At 40.4% G+C, this 16518-nt stretch overlaps 1 protein-coding gene across 5 annotated transcripts in view; it reads right to left on the minus strand.

Annotated features, from left to right (window-relative positions):
* Positions 1-16518, minus strand: part of KCNAB1 (potassium voltage-gated channel subfamily A member regulatory beta subunit 1) — a 411284-nt gene that overhangs the window by 58341 nt on the left and 336425 nt on the right. For all 5 annotated transcript variants that reach the window (XM_029215066.1, XM_029215069.1, XM_029215070.1 and 2 more), the window contains exons 4-7: positions 15300-15379; positions 13098-13142; positions 9472-9516; positions 7248-7291 (exon numbers count right to left, since the gene is read on the minus strand). In XM_029215066.1, the coding sequence (XP_029070899.1) occupies positions 7248-7291; positions 9472-9516; positions 13098-13142; positions 15300-15379 (214 nt within the window). The remainder of the gene's footprint in view (positions 1-7247; positions 7292-9471; positions 9517-13097; positions 13143-15299; positions 15380-16518) is intronic.

Consider the following 16518-nt stretch of genomic DNA (forward strand, 5'->3'; position numbering starts at 1 on the left):
GTTGAAGCTTGGTTTCCTTCAAGAATTTACTTTAAAAAAGAAAAAGCATTGGATTAGTTTCAAAAAAGACATTGAATACTGTGATGTGTTTATTGGCCCCTAGAACCTTTTAAAAATATATCAAGGGCTGACGTTGTCCCCAACAAAGAAAAGCCTTAGAACTTTCTCAATGGTATTAGTGCTCCACTGGAAATCCACACTTGGTAATGACTTTTCACAGTGGCTCCTGTGTGGCTGTGTCTAGAAGCAAAGTAATAAAAAGCAGCCTGAGTTTAACTTCTTTCTTCTTGAAAAATGCAAATTAATGTCATGTTTTGAATTACGTAATGGGCTTATAATGGGATGGAGATATATTTATTGCATATCAAAAACAATAAAATGGTGTAAGTCATAAATAAGTGACTGATAACCCCATCTTAATGTACACATGGGTTTTAATAGGAATAAAAGGGTTGGCAAATGAAGGCTTCGCTCAACATTTTACTAATTAAAACAAAAGTTCGAAGAACCTTAAATATAGCTGAGCCCTACCGTTTCTATTATTCCCCATTCTTTTGAGAAGAAACAAAAACACTAGAAGCCCTAAAGATTTAAGGGGTAATATAAAGGAAAGAGTGAGAGCTTAAAAAAAAAAAATCTGGAGCCAATAATCTATGTCTCAACCCTAACCACTGAGTCACATTCCTATGATTATGCAGAAAAAAATATTTAATTTCAGTAAAATTAATACTTCCCTGAGACAGAACATATTGTATATAGTATTATGCAACCAAAAGGATGACAGTGTTCAAGAATTATTTTCTCATTTCTATGAGGCACAGCATTTCCTTATCAGCCTATTTAATTCCACAGGAAGACTGGGGGTTTTTCTCTTTTTATTATAGGCGTAAAATTAATTGCATGTTAAATGAGGCTCTTATAAATGTAAATTTGGCTCATTTAAATTTGATTTTTCAAACTGGCTTATCAGCCAGCCACAGTTACTTTTCTGACAGGAAGATGGAGTGCTTGAATACAGTTCTGGAAATATTTTTTCATTAATTGAGAAAGGATTGTCTGTGATGGTAGCTTGTTAAAAGAAGCACTGATGAAGAGATTAGGGCAGACAGGTGTTGTAAAGTCTAATGCCTGTTCTTAAAAAACCACTGGCTTTCAGGCTCGGGGTATTACCAGCTATCTCAATGGGCATCTTGAAATTAAATTCAGCTTAAAAAGCACTATGATATGAGCCACCTTTGGAAGCAGCTGTGTGTATGGAGGAGGTAAGGAGAGGAAAAGATAATTAAGCAAACAATAATAGGGTATCCCAAGGTCTGAAGGGTTGGAAATCTGTACTCTAGCATGTGAACCCACTTGGGTTATCTGACCTTTTTGTGTGTGACTCAGTTCTCTAACCTGTAGTGGAGATAACAATACTTACAACCTTCAGGATCGCTGCTCCAGAGAGCAGATAAAATCAGTTGGTGAGCACTTGGTAAGTGCAACAGTCTATAGAAGTGCGGTAGTTATAACAGTGGTGCTCACATCTGGAAAGACTCAAGATGAATGGTGCCAAAGACTAGATGCCAAAGATTTTCACTGGACCTCCTGGTTTTAAAGGGAGACATTCTGGCCCATGCCTGGCACTGGAAACAAAGTGTCCTCCTTTCTGATGATGGCACTCTCCCTCTGTGCTCTTCTGAACAGCTCAGTGTGGGCTGAGAGAAACTAGAAGGAGCTATGACTAACTCTGACCTGTTGGAATGCAGTGTGATCAGTCACAACGTAAGTCCTTTCCTCTTCCATGCCATAAGCAAGTACTGAGTTCCAATTTGATCTGAAACTGTGCTGGGCTCTGGGGGGTTAAAGATGCATGGACATGGTATTTGTATTTATCTCCAGGGACCAAACAGTACATACTGAGAGCATCTCTTGGCAAAGGTTCATAGTTCAAGGTAATAGTATGCACCCATAAATAATGACATGGACTTGATAGAATGACAGTCTCATTGTATTCAGTCATTCCTCATCTCTCAATTCTTTCTCCGGAGAGCCTTTTTTCTTGATATTTAGGCCAAGATTCAAGAGTATTCACGTGAGAATATAAGAAATGATGTGTTGTATCCTGTCAATGATCCACCAGGTCTCTACTCTGACTCTGAAGTGGAGTAAAAGGAGGTTGTGCACCTAAGAGACACTGTCTGCTCACTTTGAAAATCTCAATCACATAAAGTCTTGTAATCCATGGCACGAATTTTGGATTTTACTCTTTGTGAGATGGAAAGACGTTGGTGAGGGGCTGGGAGGTAAAGAAATGGAGTTAAGTTGGGGAAATGATGATATCAGATTTGTGTTCTGAACTGATCTCTTGGCCTGCTGAGAGTGACCTTCAGGGGCGACAGTGACAGCAGGGAGGGGAGACCAGTGAGGAGGTCACTGTAGTAGACAACGCTTGGACCAAGTTGATGAGAAGTGTTCAAATTCGGGACAAGTTGTATAGGTAGAAATAAGAGGACTCTTGGTGTACTGAATATAAAGTGTGGAGGTAGAGGTATCAAGGAGGACTCTTAGACGTTTGGCCTGAGAAGTTAAGTGACTGTTAGTAAATGAGAAAGTCACGGGAGAAGCAGATTGGTGGTGGTGTTGGGAGCCATGATGGGTCTGAGCAGCACATCAGTCAACCCCACGGAGCTCTTGGCTGCTGGATGGACCAGTCTGGCATTCAGAGGAGAGGTCTTCATGCAGGTGCGGCACAGGCCTTGGGATCCAGGGTACTAAATCGCGCTGGCTTCAATGACTTTGCCAGTCTCTTAGCCTCTTTGGACCTTAGTAGCCTCATCTGTCCACAGACAAAATGGAGCTAGATGGTCTTTCTGTTTTGATCTTTCATGTGACTACAAAACAAATCAGGTAGTCCTGGCTTTTTCTATTTGGATGCTTTAATCTTGTAGCAACATAAAGACATGCTAACAAGTGTCTCCTTGAGAGCCATTTAGGGTTTATCTCCAATAAACAAATAGTCATATTCTACCTCTACTTAGCAAACGTTTGTTGATCATTGGCTTGGGGCCAAGTATTGTTTTAAGTTGAAGTAGATGTGCAAAAATGCATTAACCTTGGCTCCAGAGCGGCATCCGAATGGCTAATCATGACCTAAGGAGGTAAGTGATCCCGTGCAGCGAATGCACTTGCTGAAGGCACTTTTGACATTAGCCTGTCCCTTGGTGCTAACCCAGTGTCTGTGGGAGTGAAGACAGGAGAAGCAGGAGAAACGTTCCCTGCTCTTGAGGAGATGTCTAGATGTTAACTGGCAAGTCCTCAAAAGTCCACAGGAGAATAAATTATGTAAAGAAAATAGCTTTCAAGTGACTATAGTAAAAAGAAATCTAAGTTAATCTCTCTTTTAGGTTCTGAAGTGTAACAGGAACTGTATTGTTCATAAGGTGAAAACTGATTCAATTTAAGCCTATTTCATAGGCGTCTAAAGGAATATGTTCATTCCAGATGTTAAGCAGTTTTGGCAGGGTTAGACGTGGAACATGTGTTCATCATTGCAGATTTAACTCTGTAGAAACAAGGCCACGAGCAGTTTGGAAATTCTGCAATGTTCTCTTCAAATAGGCCGTGTCATCATCCTCTACTCCTATGGCATATTTGTTTCCCGATCAGGCTTGAAAAAAAATGTTGCCTTAAATAATGTACACTGCTTCCCAATATAATTTTCCAGCTTCTTCTCGGCAGACCTCTCAGTCATGATTTGAGACATGCTTCTTTTTATAAAGACTGCCCTGCACTAGAATAATATAACTGGCTACACCTCCCATTATGAAACATGATTGTTTTGGGTGGGTGATTTCAGTTTACCATGAACATGCTGCACTGGGAAGGAATCCTGTGGTGAATCCATTTGTTAAGAAATTTATTCTTTAATTGAAAAATCATCAATTGTCTCTTTTTTAAAAAGTTCAGGTAGTAGGGTTTAATATTTGCCATTCATTAAAAAGTTTCAAGTGGAGCTTTCTCAGATTATTTTCCTCTCCTCCTCCTAAAACAAGGACAGTGGGTTTGTGTATTGAATCACATAACAAAACTGTTGTTTACCTGAAAGGCAAATACAGACTTAAACACAGCTTTTGCCTATAAAATCACAGAAACAATTTACTTATGCTTACAATTCGACTTACCAAACTATTTCCATTCTTTCATGTTAGATAGTAAAGAGCTTTGATCTGCTAAATTTTAACACTGGCACAAATTTGGGTTTAATGAATGTTTGTGGAATGGCTGAATGGATAAATAGACTTTCAGAGCCTGGGAGGATCCTGTGATTCCAAATGAATATAATAAACCTATTAGTGAAATTTCTACTCCCTCCTTATTAATCTAAGGAGAATGTTGTTTCTAGCTGGATCTAAGTCAAGGACTTTGGGCTCACTGAAAAGGTCTTTCATATGACTTTTTTCAAAATTGCATTATGCCCAAATCAAGCTAATTTTACACTCTAAAAACTAACTCAGGTGGCCAAGGTCACCCAGCCCACAAGTGGCCTGAACTCTACATGAATTGGACTTCTGTCTCATTCTTTAACAGTGCTTCTCAAATTTAATGTGCCTATGAAATCCAATGTTGAATAAAGTCATCCTCATCACAGGCCAAGTACCAATGAAACCTGAGGATAATGATTTGTAAACTTTTTCAAAATTTATTCTGGGTCTAGAAATCTCACGTCCCTTCTTTTTTTCTGTAAAATTCACTCAATTCCCTAATTTCAGCCTGCCTAGAAATATCCTTTGAGCTGAATCTTGCAGTCATGAGTATTTTTGTCTTTGGCTGAAACTATAAACTGCAAAATACCACCAACAGTAACAACATAATAATTGATCCCAATTCTTCTTCAACCTCAAAAGTTTGAAATTTTGTATTAGCTTGAATCTGGGTCAATTTGAATTTCAGCTGAACTGGTTTATCCATCCTGAGAGATTAGTTCCCAAGAGGATTTCTGACTTATTTAAAAGGAGAGAGAATTTTATTTCTATTGAGTTGTACGTGGCTTGAAGAAAACTGACTTAAAAAGGAGAGTTCTGAAATTATGCATACACACTGGTAAATATTAAAGCAATAGAGATTCAGTGAAACGCACAGTAGCACAACTTCTCCATTCTTTTTCTCATCAATTTTTCTATTTCTTTGTTGATAGCTAGTGTAAATCACTTTCTGAATCTCTTTTTGACTCAATTAGATCAAAAAGAAAAGAAAAGAAAAACAAGAACTTTCTAGGCAGCACACTGCCACCATGTTTGTTCAGCTTGGTACACAAGCCAAAGACTTGGATTTTTTCTCTTTGACAAACTTTGTGGTAGATGACAAAAGTCATGGGGCAAATGCTAGAGCAGGAATGGTAACAGTTTGGGGAGGCAGGCTGGGTTTGACTGTACAATGTAAAACTGGATACTATGAACTGAGGAGGGATTTTGCTTGGGTAAGGAATTTGCAAGCTTTCTCAAGAGCTAGAATGTGGTCATTCATTGTGGCAGCCTCAGAATATTACTTAGTGTCCTTATCCATAGGAAGAAGACTGGTAGTTACACTATTAAGAACGATGATGATGGTGATGATGACAAAAATAACATTTATTAAATGCTTATTATATGACAGACACTGTGCTCAATGTAAACAATCTAAGTTCAATCCCTGAATAGTAACCTTGTGAGGTAGGATATTGATAGCCCATCTCAGAGTCCAGGAGATGAGGATGAGTGAGGCTAAGTAACTTGCACAAAGTCCCCCAGCTCATAAATGACAAGAGTTGGAACTTGAACCAATATTTTTCTGATTTCAAAGCCCAGAAGCCTACAAATATACTAAAAACAGTTAGTGATTAATACATACATTTTTGTATTTATAAGTAAGTGTGTATAGGTAGATAGATAAATCAGTGACACTACAGGGAAAAGTAGGGAAGGCTATGCACTGTATTGTCAAAGTGTGGAATGAGATGAGGTGACCAAAGGGAGGAATTTACTTCTTCAACTATATTTATTTTGAAAGTAGTGGGATTACAGTACATCTTATGTTTTGGGTGACTCTGGTATTTCATAAATGAAATTAGTTTTAAAATGGAGAAGAATCATTTGTCTCAATGATTAATTATGAATCTAAAGTTATAAAAATCTTGAATTTTTATGGAATTGTTCATGAACTAGTGTAAAGATGTTAGAAACATATGGCGGCCCCTTTTAACATTTTTCCTTTATTGCAAAATGTAGAAGCATAAAATTTTTGTAATATATAGACAAGCAAGAAATAAATAAAAAATTCCTCACAATTCTCATAATCCTTACAGTAGAGTACCAGTACTCTACTACATAATAGATCTTGGAGACTGTATTATTTCTTGTTTATTTCTAAATGATACCATTTTTGAGTACCATTGCAAAAGCAATGGCACTGTGAATCAATTACCTAGTAGTAACTTTCCACCAGTTTCTTTTAATGCATAGATACTCTTTTTAAAAAAGCACAGTAGTCTTAACATATGTCCACATAAAAACTTGTACACAGACGTTCAAAGCAGCATTATTCATGATGGTCAAAAAGTGAAAACTCAAATGTCCATCGACTGATGACTGGATAAACAAACTGTGGTATACTCATACAATGGAATTTTATTTGGCAACAAAAAGGAATGAAGTACTGATACATGCTACAACATGGATGAACTTTATGCTAAGTGAAAGAAGCCAGTCACAAAGTATTACATATTGTATGATCTCATGTGTATGAAATGAGACAAAAGTAAATTAGTGGTTGCTTGGGCTGTAGGTAAGGAGGGGATAAGAAGTGACTCTTAGTAGGTACAAGGTTTCTTTTTGGGGAGATGAAGGTGTTTTAAAATCAAATTATGATGATGAGTGCACACTCTGTAATTATTCTCAGAACCAATGAATTGTATATTTTAAATGGGTAAACTTTTATGGTATATAAATTATATCTCAATAAAGTTTTTAAAAAATCTTACAAAAGTGCTTTATTAACGTTAGCATAGCTGTAAAAGAGAAGAGTTCTAGAGAATCCAGTCTTTTTGAGTTTTCATTTTCCCCTCTATATCACTACACTCCCCACACTCAACCCCAGGAAGAAACGTGGTTGATTGTGGTTCTTTTTATAGAGAATTTTTTTCCCCTTCCAATGTGTTCTGAACTTGTTTGGTTGATACCTTTCTTGAATCGGCAGCTGACAAACAAAAATAAAATGGAAGCAATACTCACCTTCAATAATATGTTTTCTTGACAACCCTCTTTCCGTCTCAGCTCTGACAAGAAAAAGAAGCAAATGACTTTAAGTGGAGGTGTGCTTTTTTAAAAATCACTGTTTCAAAAGGACAGAATAATCATTCTAGACTGAACTGTTAATGGTATTCCCTGTTCTTAGCAAATTCTGCACCACTGCAGGCTGGGGAGAGAAGGCTGGTGGGCAGCACACCTAGCGGCTTTTCTTTGTAGACCCCAGGAGATAAACTAACCATCACTGTCATCATACCATGTAAATAACAACTCAGCTGTGCACACCTTGTCCATATATAATTTGACACTTGACACATGGCTCAACCTTCCCACCTTGTTTTTAACCAATCCCAAGCCAAACAAAACAAAACAAAACAAAAGCTTGACGTAAGTTTGCGAGCTTACTATAAGATTGTCGGGCTACTGACAACATTGGCTTTTCTGAGAAAGGAAGCAAATCTGAAAGTGACTTTTGACTTTCAAAAGAAATTAAACAACTATTTTCTTTTAAAAGGTGATGTACCGAGTCTTCCTTAGTTTCCTAAGAAGATGAATATTTAATGGACTTTTGCCTGCCCAGACCATTCTCAGACTCTAGCCAATTAGAAAGAAATGTGGTCCTTGAGTTTTAAAGTACTGATGAAATACTTCTTTAACACCAATGCCTTTGGCAACCCCCTTTTTAAAAAATTTATTTATTTTATTTTTGGCTGCGTCGGGTCTTCATTGCTGCATGCCGTCTTTCTCTAGTTGTGAGCAGGGGCTACTCTTTGTTGCGGCGTGCATGTTTCTCATTGTGGTAGCTTCTCTTGTTGCGGAGCATGGGCTCTAGGCATGCGGGCTTCAGTGGTTATGGCTCGCGGGCTCTAGAGCACAGGCTCAGTAGTTGTGGAGCACAGCACACAGGCTTAGTTGCTCCGTGGCATGTGGGATCTTAGACCAGGGATCGAACCTGTGTCCCCTGCATTGGCAGGTGGATTCTTAACTACTGCACCACCAGGGAAGTCCCAGCAACCCCCTTTTAAAACGTGGTAGTTTATCATGTGCCTTTGGTGATTTTGTATCTTTTAAAAGTATATTAGATAATACTGTATGTAGTACTCTATTACATAATGGTTCTTTCAGACTGTCATATTTCCTGTTTATTTCTAAATCATAGGCAAGGTTTTGAGTACTACTAAATCACAGACAATAGCACCAGGCAATGGCACCATGAATCAGAGTATACACAATATAAACCTACGTTTCTCATATGCACCATGCGGCTTTATTTTCATATAGACTACAATAGGTATAAAAATCTAAGTTTCATACTTCTTTCTTCATATTTATCATAAACAAACTCAAAATCAGTATTAAAATATGAGTGTGTGTATACACATATAAATTTTGATTGGAAGATTCCCCTTCAATTTTATCTTTAACGATTCCTTATGAATTATAGGGAAATAAATAAGGTTTTGTTTGTTTGTGTTTGTCTTTGTTTTTTGTTAGAACTCCATGGAGATCGTTGAGATTTCCATGAAAAAGAATAGGGAATAGTTTGCTGTTTTCTCACATGTTTGACAAAGAGGCCAGTCTTCTAAGTCCTGCTGAATAATATAAGTACCAGTTCAAATACCAGTAGGCCCATCAGAAGCCAATTCATCCTGTGAAATTTGTTCTGCATCCCACAACAGAGAGAGGACCACTCTTTTATTTGGCCTGACAGAGAGTGATACAGGCAGCTTTCTGTTATTCTTCGATGAAATGGTCCTTTTGATCAGCATTTTCAGAGCCCTCTGCAGAAATGATCAGAGACTTACACGTGGGGCCAGACAAGATATTTTTATCATCGTTTTCCGTAGAAGTCTCTGAGTTTTTGGCAGATTTGAGTAGCTTTTCTTCTGTGATGCTATGTGCTTATTTTCTTTTCCTGAAATTTGAACTCTATTTTGGAAATGGTTCTAAGTATGATGTTGGTATTTGAAAATCTCCATGAATCACTCAGTAACAAGTGACCACATGCTTTGCACTAAACTTCTTTGGGGGTATCTAGCTAAAATTGAATCCTAGGCTAACTGCTATTTCTTTCAAGTGAAAAAAAAATAAATCTTTCTTTCCAAACCAATTAATTTTAGTATGTTAGATGTAAAATGGTTGCCTAAAAGGATCAAAGCACGAACTACTAGTTGTTTCTTGTCAAGGAAATAAAAGGTGTTTAACTTACTTTCCACCCCAGTAGAGTTTGGTTGTTATGACCAGGCTGGACCTCCTGTATGTTAAACAAACACATAGAGAAATAGTAAATGAATTGCTGGTTATAGTACTGAGTCATATTATTATTATAGCACCAGAAAGAATTTATTGTACCTCACATTTAAAGAAACTGGTGAAGAGATAAATTTGTTCATTTATGTCATTGAAACCTAAGGACAAAGGGAAGCTGATGAGTGGGGACTTGAAGTCAGATCCAAGAGAAAGAGTTCTGAAGGGAAGGGAACTTTACTTGGAGGGGCCAGATGAGGAGGAGGAGGGCTGTGACAACACACAGGTGATTGGGTGGTAGTAAAGCAAAGGTGAGTGGTAGGCATGGAGAGTCAGAAAGGAAAGTGAGAAGAGTAAGTAAGAAGACTTAAAGCATGGACTGCATTAGGAACTCAAATAGACAGTCACCAACTAACACTCATCGAGCATCTGACATAGTGTTGATTGATCATGAACTTTCCTGGGGGTACATCCACCCTCTGCCAAGGACAATGGACCTTAGTGTCTCTGAGTTATGACTCTTTCCAACCAACTGGAAAGAGTCATGCAACCAATTGCATTCACAGGAAAGAACTGACTACATGGAAATACGAATAAATTTAGTCAATAAATAGGAATAAAATTTCTTTGAGTGTCTTATTAAATGGAAATGTTATTTTAGAAAAACAATCCTAAAAATCCTTAACTCAAAGTTTTACCGCTTTATTCCTAAGGGAATGAAATGTGGGAATCTTGTCAGCAAACTCATTACTTCCTCAAAACCACACCCAAGGGCAGGAAATGCAATCACACCATTATGATTGTGGAATATGAATATGTCTTGAGAACTATAGTCATATAATTTAAAATTGGGAGGCAGATCTCAATGTAATTTACTTTCTCCAAGTATATAATTCAATTGAACTGGTCGAGGAAAAAAAAGGCATTTGAGATTCAAAGGTTAAGACCAAACTTCAGGAGTATTTGAAACAAGGCATTTATAATTCAGCTGTGGAGTCGATGCCTGGGGCTCTCAGATATAAAAGCCTAGCATGATTAATGATAACCAATGCGGAATGGCGGTGACAACTCTGACAACTTGGCTGCAACAAGAAAAATTTTTAGAAAATGTCAGTAACCCCATCCCCCTGAAGTTAATTCCCCGAAAAGTAATTTGAATCACTGTAACAGAAGGTCTGCAAATATATGCATCTGGAGATTACACACCCCAAAAGGGCTGATGCACTTTCCAGGTTAATCCATCAACCTCGTGATACGTAGTATAATAGCAATCTGCCACAGGGGAGCTGGGTCTCCTTCAGCAAACATTTTCAGAGCTTCAACACAAAGCTCTGGATGGAATCTGATTAAAAAATGAGTGCAGCCTTCTGGATTATTCAGAGCAATTGGGCCTGCCAAGGCCACACATTTTTCCAAAATTAGGCTCTCTGTAAAATATTTGGCCTCTATGGATGTGCACACTAATATTTATGTTCAAATAGCAAGAGTAGACAACAACCTGATGAATCATCACTGACCTCATGGAGGCATCTAGAGCAACTCTTCTGAGTGGGTGAAGAATGATATTGTGAGTATTTCATATTGATATAGCACAGCTTTCAATATTCTTTTGTCCACCTTATCTCACTTTATCAGCACAACACTCCATGAACAGTTATGCCATCCATTTTATAGGTGGGGAAAGTGAGGCTCAGAAAAGAGAAGTAACTTGCCCTGGACAACACACCTAGCAAGCGGTGGTCTTGGGACAAGTAGGCAAGGATGCTGGTTGAAACTGCTTTTGTAGCCTCCATGCTGTGATGTTATGGTTTATCTTTTCAGCAATCTCGGGTGGGCAGCTGTGAACTGATATGACCTGATATCAATTTTCTGTAGCATGGGGATAGCTTGAGTTTTTATTTGCAAGACAGAAAGGCAGTTTGTGAAAGATGCATGTTAATCTATTTTCTACAAAACGTGTAGAAGAAGCTTTGCAAAGTACGGTGAGTGATGAGTAGACATTCTCTGGATGCAGAGGGGAAGAGAACTACAGCACTGAAGTTTCCCCTTCATCCCAGGTATACTCTGGCAGCTGACACCCCGCTGTTGATTTCACTGGACATCAGTGGACTCATCTCCAAGGTCTCTGCTATAGGTTGAATTGTGTCCCCCGCAAAAGGTATGTTGAAATCCTATCCCCCAGTACCTCAGAATGTGAGATTATTTGGAAATAGGGTCATTGCAGACGTAATTAGTTAAATTAAGATGAGGTGATACTGGAGCAAGGTGGGCCCTTTATCCAATATGACTGGTGTCTTTATAAGAAGACGCACAGAAACACGAGGGGAGAATGCCATATGAAGCCAGAGGCAGAGGTTGAAGAGCTGCAGTTGTAAGCCACAGAATGCCAATGATGGCCAGCAACCACTAGAAGCTAGGAAGAGGCAAAGAAGGATTCAGAAAGAGCATGCCCTTGCCCAAATATTCATTTTGTACTTTTGGACCCCAGAACAGAGAGAATAAATTACTGCTGTTTTAAGCCACCCAGTTTGTAGCACATTGTTACAGCAGCCCTAAGAAAGTGATACAGTCCTATCTGAGCAGTGATGGATGAGCCAACATTCTGAGTAGGAAGGTGACTCAGGCAAGGTGGAGGACTGGGTGGGGATGTGAATATTTTTCCGTATTTAAGGTTGAATACGATATTCTTTTCACACTCTTACAGTCCCTGGAGTAGGGAAAGAGGAGAGGGAGAGGGAGAAAGAGGTCACCAAAGTTTATTTGTTCACATCGCCATACACTTCTGGGTCTCCATTTCCACTCGTCCTATAGAATGGTTATTTATTTGGCCGTCAGCAGATCTTATACCAGAGCGGAAGAGGACTCCAGATTTGTCCTGTGGCCTTGGCTGGACTCGGCCTGATCCTGTACTCATGCTGGGGGAGAAGCAGCTACTGGTGCTGACAGGTGTAGTGAGATGGAGGGGGTTGGCCCCCCACCCCGCCACCACTATCGCATCACTCGTTACTACTTGCTTTGGCTCCAGAAGGTGATGGGATGCAACAGGACCCCTCAAGGATAGCAGATGAAGCACTTTCCTGAATGCCCAGATAACAGGGCTCCCAGCACACAGGAGAGATGCTGGCTAATTGTGTTCAGATAAGAAAGCTTTGGGATATTTATCCCAAGGGTTTCTTGTTTCATCATTTCTTTGCATCCAGAGTTGTTAATAAAATGAACAATGAACATAAATATGTGTGTAGAGATAATAAGTTTTCTGTCAGCTGGCTTCCTTCACCAGATTACCACAAATGGCAGTCAGAAACCATGAAAATGCCACTTTCTTTTACGCACAAATATCTCATGAACATTCTCTGCTCAACCCATGGTAATTCATTGTGATCAATGACAAGTCAATAATTTTTGAAGCACAAGTAATGAGCTCGCTAATATTTATTTTCAAGGCGCTGTAAATCATTTCTTTACTAAGAATTGACTTTTTTTGACAGCCTTTTGGTCAGTTGTCATGCAATTTTATTTTCTCTTCTCTGGTACAAAAAAACAACAGTCTTTTTAAAGGCAAGTAAATGATTACGGTGAATGCATTACCTCCAGCCTTTCTTCTTGATAATGCTCCCCAGAATCACTTCCGCCCTGAAGAGGAAACAGATAATGTCTTAGGGTACAGTGTCCTGGAAACGCAAGAGTCAATCCAAAACACCAGATCCCCTCCTTGTTTGAACTCTCAGTGCCTACATGTCCCGAAAATAGAAGCTGCTCTCGGCTGGTAGCAGTTTCCACTGTTTCTGCTTGTGCCTGCGGAATCCTGCTCCTGGAGCATTCCAGAAGCACCTGCCAAATCCTGACACACTGGCAGGAGACCGCCTGCAGTCCTGATACTAGGAAACAGCAGAGTCACTTGGCAGTTTGGTGTTTTTGAACCAATGATCCCATATATAACTGTCCTCTTTGGCGGTATCCAAAGGGAGTCAAGGGTTTCTTTCTAATGGCTGTGGTCTCCGGTTGTGACTGGGGAGGACAATGAGACCTCATGCTTTTCAGACAGAAAATACTGACTCTAGGCGATCTTGCAGGGTAAAAAAACCTATGTGTGGCTTTAGATGTCCCAAAGTCAGGATTGTAGATGCAGCAGCCCACATAGAGAATGTCCTGGATTCCAGTGACAAGCGTTGTCATAGGAGAAGGATATAAGAAGTCGTAGGGAAGTGTCCCTGCCGCTGACTCCGGTCGTGGAGAGTTATACTGAAGACACCCTCACCATCCTCTCCCCCTCCACCTACCCCAGCTGGGACCCAAGCTTAAGGAGACCAAAACTTCCTTCTAGGTTCCTCCCAGCCAGACCAACATTGTAAGAAGTAGGTGGGCTCTCAGGCTTTGTGAATGGTGACATCAATATAATCAGCACTTTATCCATTAGCATCTGTCTCTGTTGGAGTGTACAGCCTGGCAATAAACCATGAGGTGGGTTAGCTGTGGGGCATGCCCCAAGTAGATATGTGTTGAATGTTACTTCTGGGTTCTTTCCCCAGACTCTCTTGCAACCTTGCATTTCACAGTGGGAACCTGTCTCATTACACAAGGACAATCAATCAATAATTAATCAGGACCGATTATCCTTGACAACAGGAATACAAACATAGCTCTAAAAGACTTGTTAATCACTCCCCCTTTTTCAGCCTTAGGCCCACTTGGTAATAAGCAGGATTTAACAAAAGAAGAAAACGCTGAGATAGGGTAGGATGTGGAAAGGAACAAGGCCTCGTCAACTGTATTTTCTCTCCTTGGACTCAATAGAAAACATTAAGGATGTGGGCTCTGAACCTCCCTGATGGTCCTTAAACATAGACATGCCCTTGAAAAGGAGGAAATCCAGGCTAGGAAAATGCACTTTTATCAAGCAGTGATGAACCTGATTCAGCAGTCTGACTGTTATTCTTACCTGGAAGCGGGGGAATTAGGCGTACAGGTGATTACACTCCTCAGCCCTGTTAGAAAATTGCAGAGCTGCTCAAGCAGCTGTCCAGATGTTTAGCTTCTTTCCTGCATCCACGTTCACAGCAGGAGGCCAAGGCGTTCCACTTCTGTTGAATGTGCTTATTGTGCAGGAACAGAGGGCATGGACCTTGAAGGCACAGCACCTATGTGTTCTGACTTAGCAGTGAGCCCTATCCTAGAGCCCCAAACCTGCTCTCAGGTCCATAAGAAGGTTATAGCTAGTTGTGACTTCTCCAGCAAAAGAAGCAAGGCCTCTTTGCAGCGCTCTCTGTCCTTAGAATGGGGTCTGAAATGTCCTCTTATAAAAGATATTGGGTTTCTTGGCATCTTTGGGAGTCCCTCCTTTAATCTCTGATTTACCTGTAATGCCCAGTGGAGTGACAGGCCTGCTTCCCTGCAGAGAGGATGTGTCCATTTCCCTCGGGGTTGAGGAACTACGAGGTGTGGTTATGAAATTATGAGACTAGCTTTGGAACACCACGCTGGAATCTGCTCACTTATGTTAATTACATTCAGCTAATATTTATAGATCTCCACTGCCACCACTCTGATCTCAACCACCTCTGCCCCTCGTGTGGCAATTGCTTCCAGTCCATTCTTCATATAGGGACCAGAGGTAGGCAGAGGGGCCCAGAGATGGTCAATAGCCCCAATTCTGGTGATGGTGGGAGAGGGAGGGAGAAAAGCAGCGGCATCAACATGTGTGGGGAGGACAGACCCTTGTCAGCAATGGTCTAGGCAGAGTCTCTTGGTTCCAGAAATGACACCTGAGAGACACATCAGGCACTGACTTACTTTCCAGCGGCGTAGACCTCAGCCGTATCAAAGAGATTCACTCCACTCTCGTAGGCAATTGTCATCAGCCGTTCAGCAACCTGCAAGAGGATGCACAGGTCACGGGGAGGGGGAAGGGTAAGCTGGGACGAAGTGAGAGAGTGGCATGGACATATATACACTACCAAATGTAAAATAGATAGCTAGTGGGAAGCAGCCGCACAGCACAGGGAGATCAGCTTGGTGCTTTGTGACCACCTAGAGGGGTGGGAGGGAGGGAGACGCACGAGGGAGGAGATATAGGGATATATGTATACCTATAGCTGATTCACTTTGTTATACAGTAGAAACTAACACAACATTGTAAAGCAATTATACTCCAATAAAGATGTTAAAGAAAATAAAGGTCAGTCATAAAAGCCAAATACTTTCTAAAGCTGGAAAGCAACTTGGAATCCTCTGGTGGTCTTTATGAACATGGAAATTTCACCGACCATTCTTGTTTTTCTCAGTTATATTAAAGAAAGAAAGAAGAAAGAAGATTCAACCGGCCTGAATAGGGTAAAAGTACCCCTTCCCTCAGACCTATACTGGGCACTGAGAGATTTCCTTCAGCGCTGGGATAAGTCAGCCACCAGGAACACAGTGAGATGGAGAGACTTGTGTTTCTCACTCTGCTTGGAAGACGTGGCTTGACAACATGCTCTGCGGCACTGCAATCTCACTGACCAAGAGGGTCATTTATATCCCTGGTGACTTCATTTCTCTTCTTTCTCTTTTCCCCAAGCCAACAGGTTCTGGCAGCTGGGTGACTCCTGACCTAAAAGTTTGTAACATTTTTCCCTGGAGGCTTAGCAGACTATACTGATGAACCAAAAGTTACATGGAGCTGGGACTGTGGGAAAACTCCCGCCACGCACAGCTCAGCACCACCCCAGGCACCATCACAGAACGACCACTAGCCGCACTGACACTACATGGAGAGGAGGGGGTGAGTGCACCGGAGCCTCACAGGTCAGCCTAAGACCTCCAAGCTCCTTGTTCCTTCCTTCGTGCTGCTGAACACGAGTGGCAAGTGCAACAGAAGAGCACAGGGAATAGCTATAAACCACACCTTGAGGGATGGCGCTGGAGGGACAGCGATAACACTGGAGAAAGGACATTTTTTTCATTTTGCTGATAGACTTATTAGTCAACTGAAAAATTACACACGTCACAAATATTTGAAATTGATTTTTCC

This window comes from Monodon monoceros, unplaced genomic scaffold, assembly GCF_005190385.1.
Source record: "Monodon monoceros isolate NGI ecotype Baffin Bay Population unplaced genomic scaffold, NGI_Narwhal_1 Super_Scaffold_11, whole genome shotgun sequence".
Taxonomy (NCBI): Eukaryota; Metazoa; Chordata; class Mammalia; order Artiodactyla; family Monodontidae; genus Monodon; species Monodon monoceros.